We start from the raw sequence: 12,624 nt of genomic DNA on the forward strand, positions 1-12,624 counted from the left end.
TTGCCCCCATGGGCTTTCATTCAGTGATAAAAGAGTGGTTGCTGAGAAGCCACTTCATCTATTTCTCAATCAGACCAGCTGGCAAGATCACCGCTCCTAGAACATGGGATGGCCAATCATTGTGCAGTTGGAAGCAATATTATACACGATCCTTGTTGGGATTGGTGTTCCTGGTAAGTCAATGTGATCCATTGTTATTTGCTCTTACTGATGGTTAACAGTATTATTGCTCTTGCCTTCTGGCAGCATTGGGGTCGTTCTTAACTTTGTGCGATGGTGTTAAGCAGATGATGGGGAATGAGCCACCTGCTTGACATCTCTCCTGGTTTTTATTTCCATTGACTTCAATTGAGATAAAAATCAAGAGGTGGAAAACGGGCTGCCGATTCGTCATCGCCCGTTGTACACCATTGTAATCAGTCACAATCTGCCCCAATATCGATTTCTGTTCCGATGTAAAGTCAATGGAAGGGGAATCGGACGAGGTGTAATAATGGAAGGTGAATTGGATATCCCCCGTTTTACACCCGGTCTGATTTTAATTTGCATTAGGTGGATTTTTACTTCTAGTTACGAATGGATAACAGAAAGTAGCACATTGGCCGCCCATTTTACAGCTCGCTCGACTCTCGGTTACATTGAAGTCATTGGAAATGAAAGCCCAGGGCTATGTAAAAGAGGCGGCTCATCGCTACAAGCCAGTTTCTGTCGGGCGGTATTAGTGAAACATCACTCTTAGTGAAGTCTCTGGGAATTACAATCAGGTGGGGTCAATTTCCCACTCGGCGAATTAAGTTAACAGTTACCCAAAGTCTCATCTATAAAATGAGGAGTTGCCTCATCGTGGACTGTGGCACTATCCCTGTATGGGACAGTCTCGATACAACAGTTGCAATCCTACATGAGGCTCAGTGGGTCACAGTGTCAGTGAAATTGTTTACAACGACAGTCACTAGCCTCATGGACTCGCATATCACTCACTGCTCCATCTCGGTCCAGTCAGGCGACCAACCCAGTTTTAATGTTGAGTGTTGAGAAATCTGCGGGAGGAACACTTTCGACATTTGATGAGAGTCAAATTTGTTTACTTTGTTGTTGGGATGTGGGTGACGCTGGCAAGGCCACATTTATTGCCCAGTCCTAGTTTCCCCACAAAGCAATTATTGGTAGCATCCTGGTAGTGATTTCAATTAGCGTTTTTTCAAATTTCCGCATTATTAAAAAAATGAGCAATGTCGAATTGACAGCCCATTACGTGCTCGCCCGATGTCCCTTCTATTGACAATTGGAAACTAATTTGATATCGTCCAGTTTACACTATGGCCCAATGTTAAAATGAAGCCGACTGTGTTTGTTAATTCTAACAGATGGATTATTACAATGTAATTCCTCCACGTTATGAGAATACAGAGCATTATCAATCAGATTATTTGTAATAAAGGTATTTGGTCTCTAAAGCTGGTCCACGGCAATGATAGAGTGTAAACACAGCTTGGCCCATTTCCATTCCAGCAAATCAGTGAAATGCATTATGGGGGGGGGAGTGTATAGCGGACCACGGGTCTGCTTTCGCCTGTTACACACTATCGCCACAGATAACATTATCCTCCAATGTGCGTTCTCTGAAGTGCTGGTGGCGATATTTGCAGAGAAATGGATATAAACTGAAGCAATCTGGAGACAATCACTTCAAGCCACATCAGATTATTGTTTCGTTGAATTAATTCCCAAAATAAATTCGATAGTGTGTGAACATACTGTAATCGTGTTGCCAGGATTTGCACGATGACACACTGTGGAGATAGCAGAGATTGAGCGACAGGAACATAAAGAGATAAAATCGGAGTGTTTTAACCCCTGCTGTTCATTCATGTCTTACGGCTACGGTGAGTCATTTTAATTTATTTTTTTCTCTCTTCCAGCTAATTTATTGACGATTGTGATTCTTTCCACGGGAAAGTGCGGTCTCTCCAAATGCATCACTCGCTATCTGATTGCTATGGCAATCGCAGATCTACTGGTCATGATATTTGATGTGATTCTGTATGAAATTAACAATATATATTTCCCATATTCATTCCTGGACTATTTCTCGGTCTGCAGAATCACTCACTCTCTAATTTATTGTGTCATTGATTGCTCAGTCTGGATTACAGTGACTTTCACCTTTGATCGCTTTGTGGCCATTTGTTGCCAGAATTTGAGAATTAAATATTGTACCAAAAGAACCGCAGCTATCGTTATAGTGACAGTTTGTGGACTGAGCTTTTTAGAAAATGTTCCAATTTATTTTATGTGTGAACCCCGGGAAATAATTGACAATATCTGGTGGTTCTGCACTGTTCAGTCCAGCTTCTATACCTCTCCTGCCTGGGTGGCCTATCTCTGGTTAGATTGCATTTTAACCCCATTTGCTCCATTTGTTTTCATTTTCCTCCTCAATGCTTTGACCATCAAAAATATTTTAGCAGCTAATATTATCCGCAGGAGAATGCAAGGCAGCAATTGTGAGAATCACAATGATCCAGAGATTAGGAATCGAAGAAATTCGATCATCTTACTGCTCGCCATATCTGGTAATTTTATACTTTTGTGGATGTTAACTCTTATATATTACATTTGTATACAAATTACAGACTCGCAGTTTTTGCAGACAGATCACACCGACCCTTTCACCATCATGGAAAAAACAGGGTATCTGCTTCAGCGGCTCAGTTCTTGCACCAACGCCATTATTTATGCAGTGGCTCAGACTAAATTCAGAGAGGAGTTAATGAACACGGTTAAAATTCCGTTCACTCTAATTATTAAGTTAATGAAAAATTGATGCGAACAAGATTGTTTCATAGCTGACTAGAAAGCATATTTGATTACAATTTGCCCTTCAAAAAAAGAGAAAATTGCAAAATAACGGGGAGATTTTCAATCGAAAGGAAGTAGGGTTCGATACTGGGCGGGTGATCAGCTCCTTGACTCACCACCCACGTGGTGAAAGTGAAAATCTAACCCTAGAACTAGATTGTAGAATCCAAATGTTGCTCTTTTCGGATGGGCAGGGATTCATCTTCGTCAGTAACTCGAAACGGGAGATAATGAATCTGCAGCTGGTTTTACGTATCCCAGATTTTAATTTTTCAGAGAAATTGGGGTGCTTGCACCAACTGCCATTCACCATCGCCCGTTTCGGTCTACTGGCTAGGACCAATCACTTCCACCCGAAGTTCCTGTTGATAAAATATTCCTCGATACAGAACTTTATCAGCAGATTAAATCTCGTTATCGTATCTCTTTCCTCTCATTCAATACGTCATAAGCTTTTGAGCAACAGGAGTGACACAGTGTTGGATTTGCACTCCGTGTGTTATCAAATTAAAATGGGTTGCGACAAAGGATTTTGCAGAGACAGCTCAATTTTAACCTGCGTCGCCTGGCGTGTAGGCAATGGCATCCGTGGAACTGCGGATTTAAGACCCGCTCGATATTACTCTCTGTTTACTTGAATGTAGATTTAAAAACACGTGCTGCATAAAACCAGCATTGCGTCTGACTTCATCAGTTTCCCAGCGGGCTGGTTAGGTTAACGTCACACACCACCAGCAATCATAACGTCTAAATCATTCAAAGTGACTTGGTCCACTGGTATTAAGTCAGTTACTTTTTGCCACTGTTCACATATACTTCCAGCGCCACAAATATCACTGAAAGAATATATCTGTCGTATCTGGTGGGAAATGCGCACAAAACGGTAACTAAAGAGGATTAGTTAAAAAAAGCATGCATATTTATGGAAGAGGATCTGCAAAGACATTTAGAAATTTCGGGGTGACGCAAAACGCAAAATGTGCGGTACTGGATTGGCTCTCACTTATGCACCCAGCCGAATTTCCTATCCATTGAAGTGAATCAAAAGAAATAACAAACGGGATGAATAATGGGCTGTAGTTCCTTTACTGCCAATTGTGTGCCCAATCACAGTGGAACTTTACCCCTATAAACATCTACCAATACTGATATGGACAGATGCATTTGCGACAGGTAGTTTGGGAGGATGGTCAATTAGGTTTTGCCCTCATCTTGGATTTCTCGCCACCTGCCACAAACTCAGTCTGGCATTTATGTCCTACAGCACTCGACTAGCAGTGGTGCTACAGAGTCACACTTGGTGCTGAAAGTTGAAGTACTCCACCCAGAGTACATTCTGTGCCCTTGCTACCATCAGTGCTTCTTTCAAGTGGTTTTCAACCTGGAGGATAACAGATTATCAGCTGAGGCATGGCGTAAACAGCAGGAGCTTTCCCTACCCATGTTTGACCTGATGCTATGTGACTTCATGCATTTCGGAGTAAATGTTGAGGACATCCCGATTGTATGCTACTTTGCTACAACCTCCACCTCTAGTGGACCTGTCCTGTCGGTGGGGCAGGAGATATCCAGGGATGGTGATGGAGGAGTCTGATACTGAAAGGCGTGATTCTGTGAGAAGGATTATATAACTAGTCTGTGGGACAGCTCTCCAATTTTGGCACAAGTCCCCAGAGAACTTTGTCGTGTCTTATATCCGGTGTCAAGGGATCCACCTGATTATAATCTAATTGTATTTTTGATAACGGGATTTATACAACTGAGTGGCTTGTTAAGCCATTTCAGAGGGCAGTAAGGAGTCAACCACTGCTGTGTGTCTCGGAGGCACATATAGGCAAAATTTGCATCCCTAAACGGCATCAGATGTTATTTTTCGACAATACAGTAGTTTCACTGATACTAGCGTTTTATACCATATTTTATTTATTCACTGAATTTAAATTCACTGAGAGTGTGTGAGGATTGGAACTCAGGCCTACTGGATTAATACTTCAGTAACGTTACCACTATGCTACAATACTCACTTTAACAAATCTGACTGGATTTCACTCTAGAGGAAAGGTCGACCATGTGTCTAGACTTACACCATCTTAGGTCAGTGCCAATATGGAATGGCCTACAACTGACGAAGTTTGTGGTGTAAATATATTCAGTAGGAGTGATTTAGCAAGGAGAGAACAATATAATGCTGTAACTCCTGGCATGTCCCTGCTGCCAGAATCGCCATTATCCTGCCGATAAACCCGGTCTGGCTGTAGGTGCTATTCGTTATCAGAGGCCGGCTGCCATTGCCGACCTGGACCATCATCCTGTCCTACTTGAACCACAGTGCAATTCAAAACTGCTTTCTCTAACTTTAACTAACTGACTTTCTGGACCTGACCCGTGCTGCCATTCCCTGCCTAGCTGTGTTGTCATTCACGAACTAGCCACTGTTGCCAAATCGGACACAATTCATCACCTGTTATCTCTGTGTAGTTCAGCGATTGATCATTGGTACTGTGAAAATAAATAAAGGTTTTCGAATTAAAGAGCAATTTAGCAAATGACTGCTTGCACAGACAATTAATTGATGCATACATAACCCTATTTAAAAATATTAAAGGATTTGATAGAGTTTATATAAAAAATACTACTTCCTCTGGTAGAGGAGTCCAGACCAAGGGGGCATAACCTTACAATTACATTGAATTACATAGTGTTTACAGCACAGAAAAAGGGCATTCGGCCGAACTGGTCGCTGCCGGCAGTTGTGCCCCACACGATCTTCCTCCCACCGATCTTCATCTGAACAATTTATTCTACTCCTTTATCCCACAATTGCAGCTAAGCTATTCGCCTCAATTAATTTTGTTGTAGCTAGTGCCACATTCTTTCCAATCTTGGGATAAAGATGTTTCTTCTGAATTCCCTATTGGATTTATTGGTGACTACCAGATTCATGCCCAATAGTTTTGGTCTCCCCACGTTCACCTTATCAGACATCTTCATAATTTTAGCGACCTCTATTTGGTCACTCCTCAGCTTCCAGTTTTCTATATAAATATGAGCCCAAGCCTGCTCATCATTTCCTGTTACGTATAACATTTCCTTTATGGTATCATGGTTGGAAATCTTTTATTGCACCATTTCCAGAGCCACGATATCCTTTTTCATAACATAGAGACAACAACTGTGCACAATACTCAAAGTGTGTCCTAACCAAGGTTCGATGCATGTTTAACATAAATTCTCTGGTTTCTTTCATTCTAGCACTCTACAGATGAAATCCAGAGCTCGGTTTGATTTTTATCGCCTTATTATTCTGCTTCACTACTTTTAATGGTTTGTGTATCTGTACCCCAGGTACAACGTGGGTTAGATGCAGGGTGACTTTCCCTCTGCACTGTCCCATGAAATAGTGCTTGGGGAGGTACAGCACGATTTAGATACAGAGTGAAGCTCCCTCTGCACTGTACAATCAATTATTTCCAGGCCGGTATCATGCGCATTAGATACTTATTAAAGCTCGCTGTTTTCTGCCTCATATAACACTCCCATGTTAGGGAAATCATGTAACATATATTCTTCTGCACTGTCTGATCAAACAGTCCGAATGCAGGTGCAGTGCTGAATGTGTTTAAAGTACCCTTACACTATTTATAAAAGGGGTTCACTGTTAATGTGAGGGGGTCTCTCGGAATCCAGTTTCCACATCTGCTGCTGCGAAACAAAAATCACCTTCAGTGAGTCCAGTGAGCAGTAAGCAATTGCTGTCGTTTGTTAAAATTTCCCACTGAACTCATTGTTAATCTGCATTGCATTAAAGTGCCTGGTTCCCCTGGTATATTTAAATACCGAGACTCGGTGATTCTTCATTAAATAATAAAGTCTTACATTATTTGTTGTCAATGCAGAGGAGGTATTCACATGTCGAAGAACGTTGACCTGGAGATATCTGGGTTCATCTGAGGAAAATCAAGCATATAAAAGTCAATCTAAGTCTGTTCTGCATATTCTTCCTATAGTCATAGAATCATACAGCAGAGAAAGAAGCCCTTCGGCCGATAGTGTCTGCACCGGCCATCAAGCTCTATCTATTCTAATCCCATTTTCCAGCACTTGATCGGTAGCCTTGCAGGCTATGGCGTTTCAAGTGCTCATCTAAATGCTTCTTGAATGTTGTGGGAGTTCCTGCCTCTACCACCCTTTCAGGCAGTGAGTTCCAGATTCCAAACACCCTCTGGGTGAAAAAGTTTTTCCTCAAATCCCCTTTAAACCTCCTGCCCCTTACCTTGAATCTATGCTCCCTGGTTATTGACCCCTCTACTAAGGGGAAACGTTCCTTTCTATCTACACATCTATGCCCCTCATAATTTCGTACACCTCAATCAGGTCCCCCCTCAGCATTCCCTGCTCTAAGGAAAACAAACCCAGCCTGTCCAGTCTCTCTTCATAGCTGAAGCGCTCCAGCCCAGGTAACATCCCGGTGAATCTCGTCTGCAACCTCTCCAATGCAATCACATCCCCCCTATAGTGTGGTGACCAGAACTGCACATAGTATTCCAGCTGCGGCCTAACTGGCGTTGTGTACAGCTCCATCATAAATTCCCTGCTCTTATATTCTATGCCTTGGCTAATGAAGGCAAGTATTACATATGCCTTTTTAACCACCTTATCTACCTGTCCTGCTGCATATATGTACATGCACACCAAGGTCCCTCTGATCCTCTGTCCTTCCTTGGATCCTACCATGCATTGTGTGTTCCCTTACCTTCTCAGTCCTTCCAAAATGCATCACCTCACACTTCTCAGGGTTCAATTCCATTTGCCACTCTTCTGCCCAAATAATCAAGCCGTCTATATCGTGCTGTAGCCTAAGGCTTCCCTCCTCCCTATTTACCACGCCACCAATTTTCGTGTCATCTGCGAACTTACTGATCATACCTCCTAATTTCATAGCTAAATCATTAATGTACACTACAAACAGCAAAGGACCCAGCACCGATCCCTGCGGTACACCACTCGACACAGGCTTCCAGTCATAAAAACAAACTTCGACCATCACACTCTGCATCCTGCCACTAAGCCAATTTTCGATCCATTGTGCCAAATTGCCCTGGATCCCATGGGCTCTTACCTTCTTGTCCAGTCTCTAATGTGGGACTTGTCAAAAGCCTTACTGAAGTCCATATAGACCACATCAACTGCACGAACGTCATCCACACACCTATTCACTACCTCGAAAAATTCAATCACAATTAGTCAGACATGATCTCCCCCTGACAAAGCCATGCTGACTATCCCTGATTATGCCCTGCCTCTCCAAGTGGAGACTAATTCTGTCCTTCAAAATTTTATTTCCAATGATTTCGCGTCCACTGATGTTCGGCTCACTGGCCTGTAATTCCCTGGTTTATCCCTACTACCCTTCTTGAACAATGGTACTACGTTAGCTGTTCTCCAGATTCCTGAGATTTGAATGAATTTTATGCCATGATTCTCACTGCCTGTGTACACAGGAGTGAAGGATTACATCAAATGAACATGATTTTTTTCAGTAATAATAGCAAAATAATGCGGATGCTGGAAATCTGAAGTTTAAAAAGAAGAAAATGCTGGAAATATACAGCTACGTCATGACGATGAGTCATCGACCTGAAACATTTACTCTGTTTCTCTCTCCACAGATGCTGCCTGACCTGCTGAGTATTTCCAGAATTTTCTTTACTTTTGCTTTTTTTTAATATATTATATTTTCAATCTAACCTAACAATCTCTCTCTCTACCCAACATTATCTCACTGTCTCTCTCTCTCTCACTCTCTCTGCCAGTGTGCTTCATTATCGCACTCTGTCACATTTTTTCTTCCAGTCTCATCCATTCTCTGTCTCATTCTCTCGCTCAGTCTCATTCTCTCTGTCTCATTCTCTCACTGTCATATCTCACTCTCAGTCTCATTCTCTCTCTCAGTCCCATTCCCTCTCTCAGTCGCATTAGGGACTGATCCCCTCAAAGGCAGCGAGTGATTAACAGAATCATTTATTCTGATCAGACACGACTATGTCCTTACAATCGAATCCTGAGGGTCTGTCGGGAGTGGGAGCTGAGTGGATAGGAAAAAAACATCACTCTGTGCTCACACAATGTCAGGTGAAATTTAAACCTACCAGAGAATTAAATCGCAAAGACTGGGGAGCCCATCGCAAGCACCCTTACTGCTTTTGTACCCAGGTGGAGCCAGATTGACACTGTGCCTATATTACCTGCTACACAGAATATTGCAATATCTCAGTCACTCGTACACTTTAACCGCTGTGCACTATACATGAACAGGAGCAGCCACTGAGAAACACACGTGGGCTGTACATTACCAGGCGGGAGTGAATCCTTCCCTTTTGGAACAAAAACCTCCCAGGGCAGGTACAGCACAAGTTAGATGCAGAGTTAAGCTCCCTCTACACTGTGCCATCAAACCTTCACAAATCAGATACCAGTTGGGTTAGATACAGATTGAAACGTCTTCTGTACTCCATTTTAAACGTACAGAAGGAAAGCCCACCATTCTAAATGCAGGGAAGAAAAATCCTCCATTTTAAAGGCATGGAAGAAAAATCCTCCATTTTAAATGTAGTGAAGGAATATCCTCCATTTTAAATGTAAAGAATGAACCCCTTCATTTTAAACGTAGAAAAGAAGTACCCTCCACTATATAAAATACAGAAGGAATACACTCCAATTTACAAGTAAAGAAGGAATACCTTTCATTTAAATGTAGAGAAGGATACCCTCCATTTTAAAGCTGGGGAAGGAATACCCTCTATTTTAAATACAGAGAAGGAATACCCTCCATTTCAAATCGAGGGAAGGAATACCCTCCATTTTAAAGCGGGGGAAGGAAACCGTCCATTTTAAACACAGGGAAGGAATACCCTCCTTTTAAAGTGGGGGAAGGAAACCGTCCATTTTAAAGCTGGGGAAGGTATACCCTCCATTTTAAGCACAGGGAAGGAATGCCCACCATGGTGAAACACAGTGAAGGATTACCCTCCATTTTAAAGCTGGGGAAGGAATACCCTCCATTTTAAACACAGCGAAGGAATACCTTCCATTTTAAAGCTGGGGAAGGAATACCCTCCATTTTAAAGCTGGGGAAGGAATACCCTCCATTTTAAACACAGGGAAGGAATATCTTCCATTTTAAAGCTGGGGAAGGAATACCCTCCATTATAAAGCTGGGAAAGAGATACCCTCCATTTTAAATCTGGGAAAGGTATACCCTCCTTTTTAAACACAGGGAAGGAGTACCCTCCATTTTGAAACACAGGGAAGGAATACCCTCCATTTTAAACACATGGAAGGAATACCTTCCATTTTAAAACTGGGGAAGGAATACCCTCCATTTTAAAGCTGAGGAAGGAATACCCTACATTTTAAATGTAGAGAAGGATTACCCTCCATCTTAACTGTACAGAATTAATGCCTTATATTTTAAGCATAGTGAAGTAATAAATTCATGTTTTAAATTTCGAGCAGGCAAACTCCGCAATGAACATGTACAATTTAAAAGGAAAGGATCTCCACTCCCTTCTGGTGTGTGTCTCAGTTTCAGCTCCTGCACATGTGCAGAACACACAGCGCAGGAAAGGGACTGATTCACTCCCATCTTGTACTCTATACTTGTGTGTGGCTCAATGATTCCATGTTTGTCGCTGTGTCACATTTAAAGAACTAAAGTTAAATTAGTGAGGAATCGTAATCTGCAATACACATTCCAGTGCTGTGTTACAATAAGATGGCCGACGTGAACCAACTCTAAATGGATGACTGACAATTGCAGTGCTATTATTGAAAGAGACATATTAAATGGATAGAGATAGAGAGGGAGACATAAAGAGAGAGAGCGAGAGAGGGAGGGAGGGACAGAGTGACATAGACTTGGAGTGAAAGAGCGACGGAGTGAGAGAGGGTCTGAGTAAAATAGAGACAGGAATAGAGAAGCAGTGAGATATATAAGGGAGACATAGAGAGGGAGACATAGAGAGAGATAGAAGAGGGACAGGGAGAGAGAGGAAAAGGCAGGGAGGGACAGAGAGAGACAGCCAAGAAAGATGGAGAGAGAGGCAGAGGGATAGAGACAAAGAGGGAGAGGTTGAGAGGGAGGTGTCCCTTAGGGAGAGAGAGGTAGGGAGCGAGAGTGACAGAGAAGGAGATTGAGAGAGAGATAGCGAGAGGGAGAGAGAGCGAGGCAGAAGGTTAGAAACGGAGAGTGAGACATAAGGAGAGGCAACCAAAGACAGAGAGAGAGAGGCAAAGCGAGAGAGTGGCTCAGAGAAAGAGAAAGAGGGACAGAGACTGAGAGAGAAGAAAACAGAGACTGAGAATAAAGTGACAGAGATACACAAACCCTGAGAGAGAGGCGCCGAGAGAGAGAGAGAGAGATAGAGTAATAGTGAAAGAGGCACAGTGATAGAGATAGCGGAAGATACCGCGAAAGAGATGTTGAGTGAGACTGGGACATATAGCGATAGAGGAAGAGAGAGAGAGAGAGAGACAGAGAGGGAGGCAGATGATTAGAGAAAGAGAGCGAGACATAGAGAGTGAGAGAGAGTGGAGACAGAGAGAGATTGACAGAGAAAAAGAGAGACAGAGAGAGAGGCAGAGGGATAGAGGTAGTAAGAGAGAGGGACAGAGAGACAGAGTCAGGGAAAGAGAGTGAGAGAGAGGGACAGGGACATAGATAGTGAGGGAGACACAGCGATAGAGTGAAAGAGTCAGAGAGAGAGATTGCGAGAAATAAATTGAGAGGGATAGAGACAGAGAGCGATAGAGACAGAGAGAAAGAGGTGCTCAGAGAGAGAGTGACTGATAGAGGGGGACAGAGGGCGAGACAGATAGAGATCGAGGGGGAGAGAGAGTCAGACAGATTGGTTAACAGATAGTAAACAGAGAGTAGGATTACACGGCTCTTACTTGGGTTGGCAGGATCTAACTACGGGGGTACCGCAAGGATTAGTGCTTAGCCGAAGCAATTTACAATCTATATCAATGAATTAGATGAGGGAACTGAGTGTAACATATCCAGCTTTGCTGATGATACAAAGCTAGGTGGGAAAGTAAGCAGTGAGGAGGACGCAAACAGTCAGCAATGTAGACAGGTTAAGTGAGTGGACAAGAACATGGCAGATTAAATATAATGTGGAGAAATGTGAAGTTATCCACTTTGGTAGGTGTGATGAAATAACTCTGTGTTTTGGATTGTCTGTTCTTGCACTTGTTAATGTCTGTAAATGTTTTACAGGTGTAACCACTAATGTTCCTCCCTAGCTCCGCCTTGATGGATCCTCCTGATTGGTGTGAGTCTTATTTATAAGAGCTGCGTTTTACTCATAAGGGCTGGGTCGGTGGTGAATGATGGTTGCCTTGTGTTAACTTGATGCCAAGATTCTTACTTAATAAAAGCCTTGAGTTTGAAGCCTTGACCTGGACAGAGAGTCAAGGCAGGGACTGGACCTGCTCAGCTCATTCTCAGCCTTGCTGTCTAAGGAGAAACAGAGTGGAAAATGGTGGTCTCCTTCTACCATCAACTTCAACTACTGAGGTGCCTGGAGAGAGAGGACAGAGGAGGAAAGGAGGAAGGGGAAGGTGAACTTCATCATCAACCAGGGGAGAGGCCCTTCCCATCACTGCCTCCCCAAATTGGCCTCCTTTTCGGGAGAGGGAGAGAGGGGAGAAACAACCACCGGCCAACCTTTTGGAAGGAGGGAAGAATAAGAACATCTA

At 42.9% G+C, this 12,624-nt stretch overlaps 1 protein-coding gene across 1 annotated transcript; it reads left to right on the forward strand.

The window, feature by feature from the left end:
• Positions 1-1,900: 1,900 nt before the first annotated feature.
• Positions 1,901-2,827, forward strand: LOC147095633 (uncharacterized). Its single transcript, XM_085973676.1, has one exon. It carries the CDS (start codon positions 2,000-2,002, stop codon positions 2,825-2,827), a length of 828 nt encoding a protein of 275 aa, XP_085829802.1. The 5' UTR covers positions 1,901-1,999.
• The last annotated feature ends 9,797 nt before the right edge of the window (positions 2,828-12,624 follow it).

Source organism: Somniosus microcephalus, unplaced genomic scaffold (genome assembly GCF_052327205.1).
Source record: "Somniosus microcephalus isolate GS21.2 unplaced genomic scaffold, FLI_Smic_1.0 unresolved_chr1, whole genome shotgun sequence".
Lineage (NCBI taxonomy): Eukaryota > Metazoa > Chordata > Chondrichthyes > Squaliformes > Somniosidae > Somniosus > Somniosus microcephalus.

Bases quoted from the DNA above. Each gene is read 5' to 3' on its own strand.
- LOC147095633 (XM_085973676.1), top strand. From the start codon at position 2,000: ATGGCAATCGCAGATCTACTGGTCATGATATTTGATGTGATTCTGTAT.